At 40.4% G+C, this 22,630-nt stretch overlaps 1 protein-coding gene across 1 annotated transcript in view; it reads left to right on the top strand.

Annotated features, from left to right (window-relative positions):
• The window catches only part of RAPGEF5 (Rap guanine nucleotide exchange factor 5), a 160,088-nt gene that overhangs the window by 57,876 nt on the left and 79,582 nt on the right, over positions 1–22,630 (top strand). Inside the window, exons 8-9 of the mRNA XM_066195927.1 lie at positions 3,661–3,737; positions 9,347–9,472. Coding sequence (XP_066052024.1) covers positions 3,661–3,737; positions 9,347–9,472 — 203 coding nt within the window. The remainder of the gene's footprint in view (positions 1–3,660; positions 3,738–9,346; positions 9,473–22,630) is intronic.

Genomic DNA, 22,630 nt, shown 5'->3' on the forward strand with positions numbered 1-22,630 from the left:
AATAACCCATGAGACCAGTGCCTGGGCAAATTCAAGGAATGTCTATGAGTTGTTACGGGGTAAGGAGGCAGACTGTGTCTAAAGATACTGCAATCAATTTCTCACATGCATGTGATGGCCCCGGTAACATAAATTTCTAAATATACCAGAATATTTTAAGAAATATGTGGGTTTTCTCTGTTTTATAGACAAAACACATAGAAACCTTTTCCTACAAAACCAAGAAAATATAATTAGGGGTTGTTGCTTGTCTGTGTGGCCACTTCAGCCTTCAAGGGACGGTGTTCTTGTGATGGGAAAAACGTATGAGATGGTATGATTCCTTGGATGTTGCGATTCCTTGGATGTTGCTCCCTGGGTGTAGTTAAATGGTTCAGTTGTGTCTGGTTCTTATGGGCTTGGATAAGAGGCAGGGAGGACAAAAATATCATGTTTGTGATGGAAATTTCATGAAAAAGAGGAGAAATGCTTCTTCTCTCCCAAGAGAGCTGCAGGAACGTCAGTGTGAGGTCTGCTTGGTGGTTTTGTTTTTTTTTTTTGTTCCTTTAAGAAAATATTTACTGCTTCTTTTCTACATTCCTTACACAGTCTAAACAACATTGAAGCCAAGGAGAGCTGGGTCTGGATGATAAACTTATTCGGGGTTTTTTAGAGTTGAATTGTGAAATTGTTGATAAAAAAAATCTTTGTTTTTTTAAGCCATTCACTTAGAGTACACTTAAAGCAAGACAATTTTCTTATCATCTTTAAAATTGCTTATGTTAAAATCATTCAACACTCAAGGATAGCTGTATTCATTGGGGGTTGTGGACATGCACCCTCTTTCTGTTTCCCTTTGTGCCAGGGAAGAGCTCTTGCTGCCCTCAGTTCTGGGTGTTTGCGGCTTTTCACAGTCTCCCTGGCCAGATACCATCCGCTCTCTAACCTGCCCACCCAGCCAGGTGCTGCTCCCTGGATGTCTGCCTGTTCACTTTGGTTGAAGATGCTCTGGGGTGTTTGCCCTGGCACTGGGCAGGGAAGGGGACACTTGTAATTGAGGCCTGTGACAAGAAGCCATTTGGCAGGCACTGACCTTTTCCTCTGGCACAGCTGTTTGTGGAGAGCCCGTCTGCTCAGGGCTGTGGAAAAGCTGGCTGGATCAATGTAAATCACTTAAACCTGGACACATGTTCTTGTTACTAGCAAGGTGCCACTCCTTTAAATGCCATGATTAATAGCCAGAGTCTGGGGGGATATTTTGCCCATGAGTGCCTACAGCAAATTGATTTTAGAAGAAATCAGAAAATTGAATGGAGAATTGGGGAAATGTTCTGCTAATGCAGACTTAACAGTTTGAGAAATTGCTCAAACCACCAATTTTTAGCATTTGTTAATGCCTTCCAACACTGCAACATTCTCTTCTCGGGCAGGTTGTTCCATAGTGGTCAACAAATCGATGTCCTGAATGCTCTGTGTCTCCCACAGTGGCAGTGGGTAGAACAGGGTCATGCATGTGTAGGACTGTGCAAGAGGATGAGGCAGCTCATGGGGAGGAAGGCTAGGAGATGGGTTACACGGGAAGGTACTGCACAGAGCTCCCAGCCTGGCTGGATGAAGTTGCCTTTAGAAACTCTGCCCTGCACTGGAAAAGCAGGGGTCACACGTGGCTGCTCAGGCCATCCCTCTAGTTACTGGGTCATTGTGTTTCTCCTTTTCCAGGCTGAGGCAGAGATATGCCACAATATCCCAAAAGGGTTTTGGTTTTGCCTAGCTTTAAATATGCTGGGATTTAATGCCCATTATACATGCTGTCTGTTACAGCCATAGTCTGACCCCATGTTTTCAGTATTCACCTTGAATTTCAGAGGTTTGCTGGTGAAGTGATGCCTATAAACCCCATGGTGAAGACTTAGGTTAGAACTCTGTTTTCCTTTGATAATGGATTTTAAAAGATCCTGTAATGGAATAAACTATTGACTGAATGAATTATTTCCCCTCTTATAATTACATTTTTATTACTTTTTTTTTTTTGATAGCAAAACTGTGGGGGAAGAAACAAAATTATATCTTATATGGCAAATGGCATAGCAATATCAGCAGCAATCCTGCCGTAAGAAAAAATAAATCCATACAATTTATTTTAGAGGTCAAGAACAGTCCAAAGTTACTTTTCTTTTAAGTTGCTAGATGCTGCCTAAACGTTAGGCCGCTTTTTGTCTGCAGCAGACCCAGAGCACCCATGATGACACACCAAGCTGCACCTCATGGCTCACGTTAGGTGTACGAGCTTGACCATGATTACCTGGTTATGTCTGAAGATTCAAGCTGAGGGATGAGGATAGCATGGTGACGATGTCTGGGGAAGGTTGTACTGCTACCTGCCAGCCCTTTTCCTGCTCCCTTTGCTCACCAATCAAATTCTGGGCTGCCTCAGCTTGCAGACATAGTTTTAAGGCAACACAGGACTGGTGATCCTCGTCTGAATACACTGTGCTGGGGGCTGTGGCTGTTCAGGTGCAGCCTGATGAGCAGCTCAGGTACGCTGGGGTGAAGGAGAGAGGAGGTGGACAGGAGGAAGAACTCCAACTCAGCCTTCCCACCCATCCATCAAAGCCTTGAGGTGTTTTTTCAGGAAATATATGTGACAGCCCTGTCGCTTCAAGGACACTTCTGGTGTCCAAATGCCATGGCTAAACCAGGAAATCACTCAATATGTACTCAAGATCAAAGATATTTGAGTGTGGTTCTTCTAAGTTGATGTGTACAGTATAAAGTAAAATCACTTTGCATGTGTTTTGTTGTGACTCTCCCAACCTGCCCCATGTCACATTTCAGAAGTCTGAGAGCTCAAAGTCCCACCAAAATACAGCAAGTGGCTGTGCTAAATGGAAGGGTAGCTTGGGTTATAGATAATAAAACTGCCTATAGATGAAGCTGTTTGCAGTGCTGAAGTCTGAGGTGTTCTTTCATAAGAGGTTCCTTGCTTCTTAGGCTGGATAAACTGCTACATCTGGTTTTGACCCTTCACGGGATTACAAGTTTCATACAAAACTTTAAAGTCTAGTAATACTTGCTAGTTTTAAGTGATTTAAGTCATGTTAATTGAGTGAGGTTGCTGGTTTCTTCTACTGTGCCAGCAGCAAAGAGCTTTCAATAAAACATCTCCTGCAACCATTTATTTCTGGAGATGACTTTCATGTCTAGTGATGATGTTTGTTAAGATTGACATTGCTTTGCTTACAAAGCATTTTCCAGGTCTGAGGTGAGGGATAAATCTGCTTATTTTATTTACTCTGGTCTGATCTTCTGCAATAGAATGGAAGAAGATGGAGACCTTATTTTTTTTAATTGCTTACAAATCATGATTTTTTGTTACAATGTGGAGTTTCCTTAAATGTCATTGTTTTATCAGGACTAACAGTAGCATGACTATAACTATTTAGTACTGGATTTTACTGCCTGGGGAAAAATTAGGTATACTGTATTTAGCATTTTTTCCAAACCCAATAAGGTGTACCTTATAGGATCTGTCCAAAACCACTTCAGGAGTTAACTAGAATGCTAAAGTTTAAACATTCCTTGAATGGTCATCATATTTAATCTACAGTGGGCCATGCCACTTTGCTGCTTTTTATGATTTAAACCTGCCTGCTTCCAATATATTCCTCTTTCTTATTTTAGCAATTCATCAAAATGAAGAAAACACCAGTCAAGAAATAAGAGGACTAGAAGAGCTCAAGGATACTCCTGATGCACAGGTACATGTGTAAGATTAATGGAGTCTTGGGAACGTTTTCAGATCTACAAGTTGAAGAACTGTTTTCAGTAGCTCTGGGAAATGGATTTTCCTCGATGTTCTGTGCTGGGAGCATGGAGGAGGGAGAAAGTCTGCTGGATCTCATTTTATGTGACTATTTAGAATAAGATTGATGATTACTCTGGGAATTAATCCCATGATGTTGCAATTGGACAGCATTCTTCAGCTATCGTTCTGCTCCTTTTAGATAATACACATAGCATATACCAGATGTGAAAGTAAAATGAGATGTGTTTTAGCAGACAAGGGCATATGACATTTTGATTGAATTTTAATCACTGTAAGTAGACATGCAATGAAATAGGGATACTTATTAGTCACTCAGTGCAAGCAACAACCTTCTTCTTTCTTTCCATAACTGCCCTCATTTACAACCAAAGCACAGTTCTGGATATTGCTCCGAAGAAACTAAACTGCCTTTTAGAGTATTTTATTTGAATTGCTTCCCCTTTTTAATTCTGTGAATCTTTTTTGATTAATCTGCAATTCATTCAATCATTCCATTCAATCATTCCATTCATGTGTTCAAGCTGTGCAAGTGTAACCGTATAGCCCATTGTACTGGTACTGATTATTGCTTTTAATTTAAAATTGATTTTTCCCGTTTTTTTCTCCTTCTGTTTCTCTTGCAAATATTATGTTCCCCACCAGTTGCCACCTTTTCTCCTTCCCCTATATGGAGCTTGGAGTTCTTGCCTCTGATTTATCTCCCTAACATCTTGCCAAACCGAAAAGTTGTATGCAAGAAAAACAGGATTTATGCTGATGTCTGTGAGCAAGCCTCGCTGAAAGGGTACAAGCCGTGTAGCCAAGAGTGCATTACAGAGGTACAGGAAGGACCTAGAGGGAAACACTGACCTCACTGCACAAAAAATTTGGCTTTCTGCTTTTTTGTTGGATTTTTTTGGGGTGGAGGGGCGAGGGGAAGGATTTCATGTCTTCTCAGTTCTACTTAGTTGCTGTACTTAATAGTTTTTTGAAAATGTTTGTTCCCATTTATGATGTAGACAATGTACATGCAAAGCTCCTAAGTAGCCAGCTAATAAGATTACCTGGAATACTTATAAAAGCCTGTATTATTATTACTATTATTGGGGTATTGATTCACACAGATTTTAATTGACTGTAAACCAGCTTCTAAAATTTGAAAGAATATGAAACACATTTAAAATTATAAAATTATTAAATGAGCGGTTAACAAAAGTGTTCATGTGCTCTGCTGAGAGGAGAGCAGGAGCGTTATCAAAGCAGCGGTTGCTCCAGTTTGTTAGCACCATAAAAATGACATCCAGTGAAGGCCAAATACAGTTTGTGTTAAAGGAGTGAATGATTTTTTCACCTTAGTGGGACCATATGACTGGAGCAAAGGAAGGGATGCTGTCTTTTGGGGCAGTGACATATGGTTTTAAGTTTTCAGGTTGATCAAAGGTGAAGTCAGTAATAATTATGTTTTTTTCACCAGCTACAGAAAGAGAGGAACAGTGAAAGAAAACCAAACCACCGCAAACCTCCTGTTAATAGAATTGAAGGGTGTGGTGCCTGCTTTAAATACTGCTCTGTGGGAGAGAGGCTTGATTTACACTTGAGTTAGTTGACAAAACTGCTAAAAGTGTGGAAAAAATTGGCAAGGGGGTTTTCAAAAGAAAACATGCTGTAAACAATCTAAATGATGTAAATAAAAGATCCCATCTTGTCTTCCTAGGGATGTGTTAATTCACCTCTGTGTCATTGCTAGGATGCTCATTTACAACCTATGCAGAGGGAGTATTTTCCAATGGATATACTGAAACAGAAAGTATGTTGTCAGTGTCTTCCTTTATCCACACTCAGTTGTGACTAATTTGCTTTCATTTCCATTAAACTTTTAAAAATTTCATTTCAAACATTACATAAACATGCTTAATTATAGTAATTTTGAACCAGGAATGGTAGTAAAGCTTTACTATAAGGTACATTCGTTTGTCATTCATTAAGGTAAAGCCAGTTAAACTATGCAACCTTTTGATTTTCACCTTCACATATGTTAGTAATTGTATCTGTTTTGATCTACAGGAATTAGAGGTCTAGCACCAGCAAGGGTTTTGCAGGATGTGTGCCTGCACAAAATGAAAATCAAAATTGTGCTTTGCAAATAGGGTGACTTGCCTTTGCCCTTTTGTCTAACAGCTTCCAAAGTATTGCCTGAAAATTAGATTTGTATTGAGAAGTGAAAATGACCAGTAATTGGAGACTGTCAACATTTTCCTAACCAGGTTTTAGAAGCTGTGATCAATTAATTATTCAATTGACCTGGATGTTTTCTTACAAGTGTTTAGCAGAAAGATTTGTAGTGGAAAGTCAGCGTAAGTGAGGAAACCAGAACTAAAAGTAAAGGATTCATAGTTTTTTTCTTAATTATGAAAAAACTTGTTTAAACTTTTGTGTTTCAAGTGCATTCTTTACTCCCAGAGCCAAACATACACAATTAATTTAGTTATACCTTAGCCCTCTCAGAAATTTTTTATCCTCTGGAAACCAAATTAAATATTTTTTTTTCATGTTCTCTGCAACTCTTTGAATTAAAGAACTGTGACAGGAGGAGGGGACATGTTAAAATGTAGTATTTGTACTTGGTGGTTATTTGAAACAGGACAATGTGATTCTTCAGTGAAATTGACAGTTTGAATACAGACCATATTTGTGCAAGAGCTAATGGTCTTGTCTTCAGAGTTTCTCCTCTGGGGTGCTCATCCATGTGGAAGGCAGCAACATGCTCTGTGTGAACACAGGCAGAGGGCAAGTGGTGAAAGAGAGCAGGATCCAACAATCAAAACCATCCCTTTCTCTTGGATGTTTGTCCCACTTGAACATACTGAAGTCAACTCTTGCTCCAAAACTGAAGCCCCCCTTCATCTGCGTAACATAAGTGGTTTTAACCATTGGGTTTTGCTTCACATTCTGAAGACCAATAAGTATTTGTTCAGCAGGGACTCATAACCATCTCTTCCACTTGTAGGTCATGGACTACCTTCTCGGGACACATGTCCTGGTTCCAGCCAGGACAGGGTTAGTTTTTGCAATAGCCAGGACCCAGTGGTTATTCTATACCACCTCACATCTTTGATGGGGGCAGGGGAAGGGATTCTCTTCCAGGCTGGGATATTGTGGAGGAGGGATTGGTTGGGTACTGTCAGTTGTCGAGGGGTTTCCCTGTGAATCATTCTTTACTTGTACCCTATGTCATTTTTATTGTTGCTGTTACTGTTTTCTTATTTCATTGCTGTTTTCAGTAAATTGTTTTTGTCTCAACCTGTGATCTTTACCTTTTGTGCCTCCAATTCTCTCCAGCTACCCAAAGGAGGTGGAGGAGGAGAAGGGGGTGGGGACCAAGTGGCACCTCGTTTAGTCTCAGTGGGAGCACTAAACTGGGGAGTGCCATTCCTAAACCAGGACAGCACAACAGGAAGGTGCAAAAAATGCCTCCACAGCACTAAGATCCCAGATGCAGAGAGAGTCGAAATCTTTATCATCCTGGAAGTCTTATTAGACATGAACACTTTGAAGTTGTCCATAGCCTACATTACACTGATGTAATACCCTGCTAGAAGCATCCTGCAGCCATGAAATAAGCAGGCTTGATTCAGTTGACGTCCCCAAGCACTCAAAGTGTTGGAAGTGCAGACATCAGGCCTCTCAAGTCTAAGGTTCCCTGTGTAAATTACTGGAGAAAAAGGAGACTATTAGGAAACTATTGATCTGAGCATTTTTAAATGTCTACTGTAGAGTAAAAAAAAAAAATTCTCTTCCTAAATACCCTCTTTTCTCTATTGATTAAACAAGTCTAGACAACTGGTTCACTATATTCTTCCACATTTGATAAAATCAGCCATACTGCTGATCTGGAGTGGATAAGAGTTTGTCAGAACTGGTTTATAAACCAATGTCTTTGATTTAGAAGATAAGGCACTAGACTCGTAGACTATGTAAGGAATTTGAGATTAGGCAATGCAATTCCTTATTTTCTCAGCGGGTTTCTGACTTTCCAACCAGTGAGCAGGCTCCTTATGTGAGGAAGCTGGGTTCCTCAGGAAGCTGGGCACAGGGAGAGCACAGGACAGTCAAGGCACAGGCTGTATCTGAAATCCTTTACTTCATCAGAGCAGAAGTGTCTGATGCAGGCTTGTGAGGAGATGTCTTCACCCCAGCTGGAGGAATGTAGGCATGCACAAATTACTTTCGATGAATTGGGTAAGGATGACTCTGGACTTGGTTGTGGAGCCTGTTTTTTTCCATCAGCATTCAAGAACTTATTCATGAAGTGTATTTGTTTTCTTCTTCAGCTGAAGAAATCTTAACCCCCACTTTTCCCTTCCTTGGAGAAACCAGCAGACTGTAGGATGGTTTGGGAGGGCACTCTCACACCTTCATCTGTCATGGACAGTAACTGCTCAAGGCCAAAGGATTGGACCCTGCAGGGTTAGCAAGTCAGGGCATACCTAGTTTTTGGGCCTGACTCACAAGATGTGTTGTGAATTCTGGAGTAGGTAGTGATTAATTTAAACTCAAGATGAACAGTAGAAAGAAAACAGTGAAGGAAGTGCAGGGAAAATGTTTATTTGCAGATTGCCTTTGAAGTCATTTAGCCATATCATAGCTATGCCACATGATGGGCCCTCCCAAGGCATCTGCTGTTCCCATCAGGAAACATCTGGGCTAATAAAAGCTGCATGGTATCATTGCCCCAGGTCTCGGTTATGCAGAGGCTATATCCATAACCAAATCATGGACAGTGATATCAGCCACTGACTTTGCAAGGGGCAGTTTAGCCCATATCAGCTAACTTTGCAATGAGTCTCTACTGTGCCTGTGTGCAAGCATGAATCTATCTTTTTATGTGTATCTGCCATTTTTAGAAAACAACCAGTGCTGAGTATTTTGAAAAAACACTATCAGTATAGCTTGAATAACTGTGAGATTTAGCAAAAAAATAGTTCTAACATAGCTTTTAAAGCAAATATCATTTCTTTCCCTAAACAAAATCAAAAGATACAGATTTCTTATTTACAGAATAAATAAATGTGGCACAACTGTCTTTTAATTCTTGAGTCTTGCATATGTGAAAAATGGTTGGAGCGAGAGCAGAGGGAGTTGTAGCCTGTTATTTTTAGGAGTGCCTTGTGTTGCACTTCATTCTTTTTCCAGGGCTGTTCCTGGCTAACTTTCCCATGAGTTTTTAACCTCTTGCTCTTGTTCTCTTATGTAACAGGAAACAGGCTGACAGGAACAAATAAAACACAGCATATCTGATAGTTGCACTCAGAGGAGCGGTTGATTTAGTTAGCCCTGCCTTCTTCCCTCCAGAGTAGATGCGTTTGGAGATTCAGATGCGCCTCTGTTCCTCTCCAGTTGTTTCCCGGGAAGCAGTGACTTGTTTGTGCTCAGCAAGTGGCACCGAAGTATCGCAAATATGAGAAAACAGATGCATTTCTTTTAAAGTTGAAATTTGTGGCCGTGGTCATGTCCTGGGATTGTGGATTTAAGTATCTGTTTGCTCTTTCTCCCACCCTTAAGGCAGGAGTTTTATGCAAGCTTCAGGGAAGAGATGACATCGGACGACTTGAGCTGGTCCAAAAGCTGGCGAGAGAGAACTGCCAGTTTTTGCAGGCGGATAGAAAAGCACTGGAGAAATCAGAACAAGTAAGACATTTCTTATTTGGGTTTTTTGTTTCTTTTGGGTAGGGGAGGGAGATTTAGGTCACAAAACTGAAATAGCAAAGCTGATGGTCAGAATCCAGGGCACGCATTAGTCATGGAGCTGTAGCTGCTCTTCTCTGGCATTTACATTTCTCTAAAGTGCGTTCAGGTCAATAATTGTCAACACACTTAAATTATTATGTTGTCATTAACTGTCAGATGCTTTTATTAGTATCTTATACACATAGGATATAGTAGATGATTTCAGGATGCTTTTTACCAAATTGTTGGGTTTTACAGTGTATTTAAATAATGTATAAAGCATAGGAGTGTTTAAAGTACTTACTCTATCTTAAAATTACTTCACTCTGGGTATATTTGGATGCAAGTATTGGCTGAAACTTTTCAGCATGGATTAAAAAGCACGGTCTGGATAGATAATTAATCAGTTTGTGTCTTTTTGCTTTTAAATTTTGTTTTCAGTCAAAAGTTACACTGAAGAAAGCAGCATTCTCTTTATTGCTTCTGAAAGCACTTAGTCAGATGTTAATAACTAGATTGAAAATGCAGTGAAACTTGACTGCTCTGCTTATGGGACAATGTCTCCTAATTTTGTTCTCCTAGTAAAGATTTTTATTCTGATTGCATATTCATCTAAAGGTGCAGAGGATAATAACTGCAAGAAACAACAAAAATCCCACCTAGTCCTCATGTCTCTTGCCATTATGTATATGTAATTTATTCCATTTTCTGCTCACTGGACAGTAGAAAAAAGATATGTGCTTTAGAAAAGAAATGCTTTTCAGCTCATCTGCAAGTTCTTTCCTCCTGAAATAAGGTTGTACAAAGAAAAAGAGAATGATGAAGTGTTTTTTCAGAGCTTCATACTGTTCTGTTCGGCAGTGTAGAGGGTCTGGTCTAGTTAGATGTGTAATTGTATCAGGAGGTGTGCAGAAGGGAGGAGGGCAATTAGCCAGGCTAATTCCCCAAGATTAAATTGTTTCTCAGTTGACCTGCTAGCAATGGACATCTGGAAGAATTTCTATGTATCTTTAAATTGTATCCGCAAAACACAATTACAAGTTTTAGGTGCTCAAGCAAAGAAGATTTTACACTAGGGGAGATTTCTATTATGTTTCAGGATTTGGAAACAAGATTACAGATATGTGGTCATAGACAAGAGGGGAATGTTGGGACTGATACTCAAAAAATTAAGTGGATATTTTTGCTGCTACTCTGGTCATTGCAAAGGGTGCTGTGGAGTCAGCTGCAGCTCTGTAGCTGCACAGATTACAGTACAGCTCCAAAAATGGAAAGGAAAGCAGCACTCAGCTTTTTTTTCTCCTTTTGAAAAGTATGGTACTTAGCAATTGCTGCTATTTAGGAGATGAGTGACTTCAGTTTAGTAGGAGCTCAAGCAATTTGCTCATACCCATCCTGAGCAGAATAACACAGCAATTACTGCTCTCAGACAAGGATATGGCTTTAGACCTTTAGGACATGCTTTTAGAGGTGACAGCAAAGAGAAATGTTGCCTGAGAGACTGCAGAAGCCCAGGTCATTCTTCATGTACTCTTAATTTCAGGGTGGGGGCTGTCTTACAGCTAGTGCTGGTAATAATAAATCATGGTGTGCTTCTTCCCCCTGTTCTGCACTTTGCTGGTCGTTGTAGAACAAGCCCAGACAGCCCATAGAAAGACCCTCACCACAAGAGAGACCCTGCAGTCCTCATTGTGGTGGTGTCTGGTAAGCCCCCAACGAGACTACTGACTTCATTAGGAATTGTCACCCAGAAGGCACCCTGAACGTGGGCAAGGTTTGTTGTAGCTTTTCTGTTTAGCTGACTCAGGTAACTGACTTTCACTGGGAAAAATGCACACATTGCCATGGCAGGGCAGTGGGTTGCATATGTTCAGGAAGCTGTGAGCTTCCATCCCTTCCTCTCCCTCCCTTCCTCCCGTGTGGTCTGAGAGCTGATCCGGTGCACGTGCAGGTGACAGGATTTGACTGGCTGGGCAGGGCTCACTGCTCCTGGCAGATATCTCCCCTCTTCTCCAAGGAGAAAAGCAGCAGGCCGAATTGTAGCGAGTAAACTGTAGTGAATACTCCTTGGATCCAGGATTTCAGACCTTCCCATCTCATCCTGCTGCTACAAAAGTGATGGCAGATTCACTGGCATTGGCTTACTCTCCAGTCCCTTGGGTTCACTGTAAATGTTAGAGGAACAACATGTTCAGGGTGTGGTGTCCTTATTATGTGTAACATGCCCATCTTTCTTTTTTATTATTTTTAAAAGCATAGCTTATTCTACACTACTTTCTTTGTAAACACAGGGTGACGAGCACTCGGTGCAGGAGTAAAATGGAGATGCTCTCTGCATTTTTCACAGGACCCTCATTTCTCAGCAAGTACCCCTACACTAAAGCTTTCAACAGCTTTCCCTCCTGGGGAGCTCAAACTAGGCTTTCTTGGATGATCTGCCTTCCTCAAAGGAATGGCATGCGGTCTGCAAATGAGAGGCCTGAACACCCTGCCAGGCTGTTCTTCCTGCCCTTGGAGAGGCTGCTATCCAGGCTGGCCTCCTGGCAGCCCAGCTCAAAGCAGAAATGCTGCTGGCTTGCAGGGCTATGTGCTTCTGTCAGCCTGGGCCAGTGTCACTGTTAAAAGCTGGGGGCTTTATAACCTGCCTGGAAGTTAAGCTGCCCTTTCCAAGATGGCCAGTGGGAAATTTTGCCTGAAGCAGAGTTCTCCTCTGGTTTGTTTTGCTCTAGGAATATGAAAGAAACTCCCAAAACCTCAACCTGAACATGGGGTTAGAATTGTGCGTATGCCTAATTCCTCTCTCCATGTACGGTGTCCCAAGCATGTGATGAGAAATGGGGTTGTGGCTCCCCTGGTGTTATACCCACTGTGTTTCTAAAGCGGGTCTCTTCAGATTAGTACAGCCTCACATGGGTTTCCAGCATTAACAGCAAATATAAATGTATTATAATTGAGCTTTGATGATTCTTGTGCTTTCCTGTGAAGAAGAAAGGATTCTCAGCCTAATTGAAGGATTTGGTACTGATTTTTTACCCCAATAACTCTTTCCTGTAGAGTGACTGAGGTGTGAAGTGTGCTAGGGAGCTGGACTGGTTGACTAGGAGGACTGGTAAACACTCCTGTCATTCAAATAAATAGTCACCATCTTCATCTGAGTTTGAGGACAGAAGTTAATGACTCACTTAAAGAAGATAGATGACATGTGGATACACAAGAGGCTTTTTGGCAGATAAAGTACCTGAAGGTGTTCTTTGAGGTGTGGTGTTGGAGGTTTGTGGTCCACAAGGAACAGGTGAAGCATGGATTGGTTTGGGTTGCAAGTTCAGGAGATGAAATAAAATTATTTTTTTCTCAGAAAAAGCAGATGGTCTGGAAGAGGGAATGTATGTGACAGCTGACTGGCTCACTGGAAGAAAGCTTGGTTTGGAACTTGTGGGTGGGAGAAGGGATTCCTTTAGTCTGGCTGTGTTCTGGAGGGTGTAAAGTTGGGGTATATATCTCTATATCTGTAAGATGATTTGTGCAAAATCAGAAAGTCCATACTGCTTTTTTTTTTAAGTTTTCTGATATGCTATCTTTTCACATTTATGGTCTGAATGAAAAAAAGAGCTTTGAAAAACTGACATAATTTAAAAAGTTCTGTGCTCAGTTTCTATTGTATGTGAGCTGCTTAATTGATTTTGGCACTAGAAGCTGACAGTGACCAGGTTAGATTGTTATATTGGAACTGGTGTTCCTTGGTAGCACACAGTGCCAACTTCTTCTCTGGTAAATATAGTGTTTGCAAAGTGCTATTACCATAATGGTGCTCACACACTTGCAGAGGAAAACAAAAACCATCAGTGATTTTTTTTCCCTGGTCTCACTTCCTAATGTGTTAGAATAAGGTGCTTAATGAAGGCACTGAACCTACTGTATGTGCTAGGTTTCCTAAAACTTCAGCCTTGCTAATGAGTAGAAAGTAAATAGAACTAAATAAGCTTCTAAATAGGCAGTTAAGCTTCTTTTCTGTGCTTTTGCATTTCTACAATGTATTGATAAATAAATGAAATGAAATTATTGTCTAAAACACATAGAAATTATTTTGATATCAAATGTGGGGATAATGTAAAAAAAACTACGCAAGCTTGCCATTCTAATTTCGTCATTACATGCAAATCATACTCAAAAGCCTAGGGAAATGTGCAACTGGATATTTGTATTTTTATGTAATATTTCATTTGTATTTTCATTTCAATATTTCATTTCCTTAAAAAATTGCTTTGACAGAAAATAGTTGAAAAATCTGTATTGAAATATTCAGCTATAGAGCAAGCCTGCTTTTTGGAGAGGTTTGCTTATTATTAGCATTAATTATAATATAGAAAGCAAGCTGTGCGTGTAAAGCCGTTTGAAGTCATTTATCATAGCTTTTTTTTCCCCTCCAGCATATATTTGGGATGCATTCAAGACATATTTGTACTAAATCGTAATTTTTGAAATTCCTTTTAGTCAACTGCAACTCAAATAATGCCTTTATAATAGATGTGAAATTGTGTTGTACAGTATTTCCAGTTATTATTTCAATGAAGTGTTGTACTAATTAAGAAAATCATGTCTGTTTATAGTGTCATTGTTTAAGTAAAATTGTAAAAGGGCTTTTCACCTCAGCAAATGGAGAGACTATTCTTTAGATTATAGTATCATTTTCATAGTCAGATCAACTGACTAAGATGTTCACAAACTGAATAAGATGTTCAAAGGAGGCTCTTCCAGTACTTCCCTGCATCAGCAGGAAGGGGAACATCCCCTAAATCCACCCTGTAATCCCTTCTCAGATTAATCTATATATTAGTTAGAGTTATGTACTGTTTAAAAGAATACAAGTACATACAGCTTGAGTGTATTGATTCTGTGACTTAATTCAAAATGAAAGAGCTATATTGTATGAGGCAGGTGTGTTTTCAGAAGGACAACAGATACTGAAGAACAGTCCTGTTCATTTGCTGGGTACTAACTTTTGTAATCGGTGGTCTCATTAGGATGACAGATGATTTGCTCATTGAAGCAGGTTAGTGGTTGAGCTGGAGCTGTTAAAGGGCTTACAACAGAAGATTAATGATTTAGAGCCTTGGGTTGTATGGATTACTCATGAGCGAGGAATTTCTTAAGGAAATTCCAGTCATGACACACCAGGGGTATTTTTAGGGTGCCCAGCTGGACATCTGCAAGGAGACAAGAATGAATGTCAGGACGTGTCCAGAGCTGCAGTTTTTGTTAGCTTGACAAAGCTGTGGCATTGTACTGATGTACTGTTGCATTGATGGTCAGTAATCAGGGCTCTGATGGAAAAATATTCTTTAAAACATTGACATCAAATGATGTCTGAATACAGTCAGTGACCAAAATCTGTGCAGTACTTTTTAAAAACATCATCACTTTTGTTGTGTCTGCTCTGTTTGGGACAGATCTATTGGGTAGCTTGGGGACAGGTTTACTGCTTTTGACTCTTGGAAGCTGCTCTGCATCTCTTGCAGAGCTGTGGGCCAAGTGGTCATAACAACTATAACATATTTTTGCAAAAACTTTCATGGCTTGAATAGCTATGAGATGGTGTAGATGTCTAAAGTAATTTAAACAGAATGGACTTGGCATGCCAGCACAGGAGTTTGCTGTTTCTCTTTATACCTCTTGGGACCGGCCAGCACTAGCAGAGAGAGCTGTACCAGGATAAGATGATAGTTTGCAATTTTGATTTAGTCTTCAATTACAAGCCAAGAAAAAATGAATCTATCAATGAGATTGTCAGTATATACCCCCTTGTCGAGTAAAAATAAGTAATTAGGAGTTAGGTACATGTTTGCTCTGGAGGTAACCTGAAGTTCAGGTCTCTGGTCTGAATCAGGGGAAACAGGGAGTGGAATCTAGTTCTGTTATGTTCTGGAGAGAGCATCCTATTCCAGATGCTCCATTTTTCATCTGCTCGAATGAATGCATACCTCAGGTGATCACCTGTTCTCCATAAGCCAACTTCTTTATCTTCTGAGAACTGAGAAGAAAAGGCTTCTGCAGGTCCTAGGCTCTTTTTTTTTTTTTTTTTTTCCCCCAGTATGGAACAGGCACAGACATCTTTTTGAAATGGAAAAAGTTTGCCAGAGGTAAGGATCCTCCTGTTCAGATGTAGGACTGGGATCATCTACATGCTTGTTTCAGTCTTTTGCAGCACTTTAAAAATAATAATAGAATTCTTTTTATTTACTACATACTTTTAAGAGGACATACCATTCCTTCTGTTGAGTCTATGCAATATGGTCAAGGTTTTGGAGGAGAATATCCTCATGCTAGGAGTGCAAAAGAGTGGTGAAATTATGTGATCCTTCTCCTTAAAAAAAAAAAATGCACTTGAGTCATGCTTGTGCTCCCATGACATGTTGTGAACACATTGAATAGAAACCTCACTATTTCCCTTTAAGTCAAGTTACATATTCCCACAATACTTTCTTTACTCCAGATGCTCATCCTAGTGCTTAAAAGAGAAAAAAAGCCTAATTTTCTCCTCTTTGATTTATTCCGTAACATTATACTACTTTGTATAGGAGGAAATTCCACATACACATTTTGTATGTGGGGCTTTCTTTAGAGTGGAATGGTGACTCATTCTTGTGTGGAACAATAACCTAGGTCCTGTGCTGAAAGGGGTAAAAAGGGCACATGGTATTTAGCAGACTAAAACCTGGGAGCCAGAACTTTGAATTTTTATTTTTGATTCTGTTGGTTATTTAATAAATAACCTTTCTCAAATCTCTTCACTTTTCTGCACCTTTGTTTACCCAGGTATAAAATGAGGTCTTAAATATGTGGGACCTTGAAAGGTGCCATAAAACCTGCAGTGGTTAATGAATGTTGAGGAATTGCTTTGGGATCCTTGAGATGTGGTTCAACTATCCCAAGGAAGCTGGAAGTGGGTTGAAATGTTGTCAGCCAGGGGGAGCTTTTTTCCAAATCCTGAGCATAGCTGAGGTGAGACCAAACATTTGCAGTCCCTGTGCAGCCTCTGGGTCCTTGGGCATGGCTTCAGAGGCTGTGCTGCCCTAAATGCTTGTCCCCAGTCCCAAACTGGCCCATGCAGTGCTGCTTTGTGAAGCAACACAGGGAATAATGAAGCTGGAAAATAGACTGAATACACCTTCCTTGTGGGGTTATTTCCCAACTGGATTGGTTCCCCTCATGTTATGGGGACATGGATATGGGGTGAGAATGAGAAATGGTGTCAGGGATGACCTGTGCTGGCGAGAGCTACTCTGCTGCTCCTACTGAAACACAGCCATCCTCCTTAATTCCCCAATGCCTTGTGACTCACCCAATCCAGAAACTGGATGGGGTCAAATGAAATGTTCTTGCATTTTTTTTGGTTGTCAGTGTATTTTACTCTAGATCCTGTGTTTCACCAAGTACCTTAATGAAGGCACACATGCACATGGAAGGGGGTGAGTGATGCATGGGGGTCAACATCCAGGAGCAGGGAGAGAACAGGAGTGTTGTTTCTCATGGGCAGCTGGGCTACACAGTTCTGGTGGTATCAAGACTGAAAGCATGGTTCCTTGATCCTGCCGTTGCCCCATTTATCCATATGAAGAAGTAGAGAAACTCTCTTGAGAGCTGCAATCTGCAGGTTGTCACTGTCCTCTGCTTCTGTGTTTCTCTCTAGATTTTGAACCACTAACCTGCTTATGTTTCTAGACAGTGCAAAGGCTTATATAGAAGTAATCTTATCATATTTTCCCTTTGGAGAAGTAGAAATTACCAGTTTATTAGTTCAAAGCATTTGCTCTTTTGTTTTCTGACACTAAATTGTCCCTCTCTCTGTGTGACAAATACATTTGATGACATTCTGAATGTTCTTTTCTCTATTTTCCTGATTTATGACATCAATAAATTCCCAGTTATGCTGATAATATAGTGGAGGTGTCCTGCCATCTACTTCTGTACAGTTACTTCTACCCTTTTTCTGGGAACTCTGAATGACAAAGGTGTCTGGATCGCTCTGTTAAGTTAGGAAATTTGTTACCTAATTTCAAGAAGAAAAAAAAGAGAAGTTGATAGTGCTTTGAATATGTACCATGCAAACTTAGGTCAGAAATTTTAAGCAGTTTCTGAATTTCACGAATAGTAATTTTGTCTTTCACCTTTCAGTGGTGCAGAATTTTAAAGTAAATCGCTGTTTCACCAGACTTTTCTGTTGGAACTTAAACCAATCTCATTTTGGCTCCTAGTCTGGACCTGGCTGAAAAGGAAAACCCAACATAACTGGAAAACTTTTTGATAATCTAGAAACCAATGGCTCTCTCTATCACAGCTTCCTCTTTGGAAGTTGTCTGAGATTTGGTAGTCTGCCCGGAGACCAGAGTGACGTCAAAAGGATTCAATGCTTCAGGTATCCATTTTTTCTCTTTCCTTTTCTTCCTATCCTCCTGAATGAGTTCAGGAAGAACGTTCCATTTCATTGAAGTGAAGTTTTGGGCCAGTAACACAGAAGATACCTGTTGAATGTCATTAAACAAGTGAACACATTTCTGCATGTCAAACTTCGCTTTGTTTTGAAAAGAAACTACATTGGAGCAAATTCTGTAGTAAGATCTGGAGTCTATGCTAAAGTCAGCATGATTCCAGTGGCAGGATGCTCTGGAGTCAATGAGGCCTGTGTCAGGACCTCACTGGAATAAATCCTGACAGCATTTGTTGGCCTCTGTTCCTGCAGGCATGCTCGGAGACCAGCTGGAGCATGCCAGTGTGGAGACAGCCTTTTCCCTATGTTCAGCTGCCTCTCCTGGACAAGAATCAGGCTATCTGCTCTGAGGACTTTTTGGAAAAATGGCAGCTGTAAAGTGGCTGTCTCTGCCTTCTTTGTTGAAGCCACATACACAGCAGGAATGTAAGGACACTTTGACCTTGTACTTTTTGTAGGCTCCTTTTTCCCCCCCAGTATTTATTTATTTTAATCGTGAAACCTCCCTAAAATCTCTGCCCAAACCTGTCCTTTTGCCATGCCCATTCCATCACTCACTGTGCCTGAATTTTAGAGTTTAATTCAGCCCCTGCTGATGTTAATAGATATTTTTTGGTGAGAGTAGGATACAGCCTGTAGAGTCAAAAGCTTTTGTCACACTGCAGCCGTGGAAGGTGGTGGCATTTTGCAAGATGTGCTTGACACACGGCCACCTGTGGAGAACGCTGATTTGGTACCACTTGCATCCATTTTTCTTGGTTCTGTGTGGCAGCTCAAAGAGCAAAGGAATGAAAACCCAGGCGATTAGTGGTATTTTTGCTGACTATCTCCCTCTAAATCAAAGCAGGTATTCCCCTCTCCTTCCTCGATTAGTGTTCCTACCGCTGTGTGCAGCACCTCCTGTATTCTAATTCACAGCACATGAAAATGAGGTCTCAAGTGCATATGCACGGATTTCATTTTAACTACCCAGTGAAAAGTTTTAATTAGGTGTTTCATGTGGAAACATGAAACAGGGTTTGAAATTAGCAATGACCTTGCAGCCTTCCTCGAATATATTTTCTGCTGGCGTGTGGCAGGCAGTTCTCAGCTCTTCTTGTCACTGCCTGGAACATGAGCATCCGAGCGGGGAAGGCTCTGACGTGTGGGAGCGGCAGCAGTTGCTGGTTGCAGGAAAAAGTACTTCAGCCTCTTTTGATGACTGGGAAAATAATAGGATGACCTAACTCAGGAAGAGCATGAATAGTAGCTGGTAATTCCTTTAACAGCTTGCTGAAGATCAAATCTTAGATGGATTTCCAGGCTCTGAACAAGTGTAAGCCCTGAACAGGGGGTGACGCTGAGCTACACAGCCCTGTTTGATCAAGGGAAGGGTCTAGAGCTCACATGCCTTTGTTGGCTGCTGTGCATCAGCCCGGTCCCCTGCCAGCCTGGCTGATGCTGCTTTCTTACTTGGAGTGGTTGGACTAATTTCATCTCCATTTTCCTTGGGAGGTGAGGGGAGTAGACCTGTGTGTTGTATCAGGAGCAGCTTTCCTACTTAGTCTGGTGCTGGGAGGGACAAAGATGAGCTTGCTCTTTTTGGCAGAGTAGGAGACAAGCGCAGAATGCAAATATGCATCACCTTTTTGGTTTGGTTGCAATAACACAGTGTCTCTCCTGTTTTTAGAGGTACTAATAATATTTGTTCAATGAATACAGCATCAGTTTAGGCCTTTTTACAAAATACTTTTATATTGAAAGTAGGGGATTATTCACCATAGGAATGTTTAAACTGCATCTGTGGATACAAACACAACTGTAAAATTGACTTACTGTTTGTAATATATGCTGTTTGGCCATATTTAGCAAGTTAATAGAGATGGATGTGGTCAGGGTCAGAGAAGACACTAATCAGAGCTGACTGAAGTAACCAGAATTTCAGATCTCATATGCAAATCCTGGTTTTTCAGGCTTTGAGCTAAAAAAACCAGATACATTCAGGCCTGGGCTTCCTTGTGTGCATGGCAAATAGCTGGAAGTGTACTGACACTCTGGCTTTGTGTCCCCCGGTGAAAAACCTGAATCTTTTCAGTGGAATCCACACATTAGTTCAGTCTGTCTAAACAATCTCTCAGTCTCCATGCAGCACCTGTATTGAGCTAATCAGTGGGCCATATTGACTTCTTTTTGGTTTCTTGGATTTTGGTAAACTTATATAAAAGAAGCACGTGGCTTCTAAGCAGAACTCTATTTGCAGTGAGTTCTTTACTCTTATTTCCCACAGAGACAGAAGTAAATTAAGCCTAGGTAAGATTTTCTTACCTGCTTTATCATTGGCATCACTAGATTTTTCCAACAGTTTGGGCAATGCCCAATGCTGCACTGGGAAGCTATCAAATCCTGCACATTGCAGGTGATGGCCTCCTGCATCTGGGGCCTTTCTCAGGATTTCACCAAGGAAATGGCAGAATCCTTCTCCACCGAGGAATTTGCAGTGCTCATGGTTCCCCAGTTCTCCTGTAGAGTTCACCTGCCTATGTGTGCATGTGCTGTGTGTATTTATTCATTAAACAAACTGCATACATTCCTAAAAAAAGCAAAGATAATATCTTACTTATGAGTGAGACTGCTTATGGAACCCTTTTTCACACTGTAGAATGAACCAGACATTTAAACACACAGTTTCAGTTGTTAACATAAAGAAGCTGCTTTCTCCTGGTGACCCATCTGTTCTGACAGTCCTCTCTTCCTCTTTTCAGTTTGCATCAGGTTTTTATCTAGCAGGTTCTGAAAAGTTTCAACCTCTTTTTCAGTTCTTCAGATTAAAATCTGAGTCTTGGTCATCAGTGCACCCTAACTACTTGAGTAGTTAGGGTGCACTGGGTGGTGAGTGATACTATAGATAGGTTGAAGCTGATAGCCTTTTTAAGTCTAAACACCTGAACCACCTGAAACTTCCTTCAGGTGGCAGATTTTTAATGTGGGATACTCAAATCCGGTACTTTCTTAAAAATAGCCCCTATAAATTTTTTTTTCAGCACATCAGCTATAGCTTTCATTTCCAGGGACCCCTCAAGATCTGCCTTTCTTACTCCATTTTAGACACTTCCATGCAGGAACTGGGGGAACGTGTTCCAATTTTCTGACAGAGCTGTGGGTACGTGTGCTGATTTGTGTGGGATCCGCAGCCACCTGCAGAGCAGAGCTGCTCTGCTCATGCACTGGGTGCCCGTATGCTCCCTGTAACTCTTCTGTTCTCACTCTCCCACCCTCAGCTGTCACACAGACACACATATGTGTATGTGCAGTTATGACTGTCTCTTCCCTGGAACAAAACTTGGTTTTGTACTGTGTAGGCAAAAAGCCTACAATTTCACCACACCACTTTCCTTTGCAGCTGCTGTAGCAATGCTCTCCACTTCTGTCTAATATTTTTACTGGTAAATCAATTGACACATATTGTTTTCATTGCAGTGACATGTAAATAGTAAATATTTGCATTAGACAAAAGCTATACAGTAAAGCATGCAATAACTGTTGTTCTAAAATTGTATTAGTTTTTCATCTGTGTGATGTTCAATATGTATTAAGGATGTCCTAAGAATAAAAACAGTAAAACAAATAGCAATTTACTCATTTAGGTATGGTTGAAATTCACATCTTACCTGCTGTAAGAAGAAACAAAAATTCAGCATTCCAGCAGAAGTATCAATAAGCTGTAAAAGTTGCTCAACCATTATCTTGTCAAAATTAGCTCTAAAATAATAGGCATTGCAATCTTCCTTGTAATTCATTAACGCTGCAGTTTCCGGTATTCCAGTGCTCTCCTGTGTAGAAAAGATCTGCGTCAAATAGTTGGATGCCCAGCCTTCTTGAAAAAAAATCCTATTGATTAAGATCTAATAATATATCGCATCCAGAGATTCTTCATTTGGGCAATTTTGTAAACGCAGCAGAACATGCAATACAAATATGTCCATATCACCTTTGCTTTTGTAAGAAATAATTTGTTCCAGTTATTTTACTGGTTTTTTTCCCATGCGCAGGTTAAGTGCTTGGCAAAGCAAAACTTCTTCACTTTCCTACCTTAGGTAATATATTTAATGAACTTTATCTGTATTGCCTTGTTAAGGGCAAGGAACTGAGAGCTACCTCTAAATAGACTAGAGCTTTTATGGAAATGAAAGCACCAAAGAGTTGCTTCATCATGGGAAATCATTGCCAAATGTCGTGTGAGCTCTTGCTTTCCTGGCAGACACAATGTAGAGAAACATTTTCATTTTTAGCATCTTGACATTCAATTTTTTGATTCTAATGCTTTACCACTTTTTAGTATATGAATATTTTCCATTAAAATGCATTGTTATGAGTTTGCTTATATTGAAATAACAATTGAGATAATATAGAGATATAGATAATTAGAGACTTAGATCATGCTGTACAGATGCATTTTAATAAGATAAATGAAAACCTGCATTTTATTTTTAGCATAGTGTAATGTTTAATAAGCTAAAGCTTAAAATCTGATGAATTGGCAATGATTTTGTGATTTGATAGTCAGAAAGAATGTGTCCTGAATACCAAATTAATCAAAGTTACTGTGGAATATCATTGCTGCATTTTTTATTTTGACCTTGAGAACTGGGTTGGTT

The sequence above is a fragment of the Chamaea fasciata genome, unplaced genomic scaffold, assembly GCF_029207755.1.
Source record: "Chamaea fasciata isolate MVZ Bird 193981 ecotype frontalis unplaced genomic scaffold, bChaFas1.0.hap1 SCAF_1, whole genome shotgun sequence".
Classification (NCBI taxonomy): domain Eukaryota; kingdom Metazoa; phylum Chordata; class Aves; order Passeriformes; family Sylviidae; genus Chamaea; species Chamaea fasciata.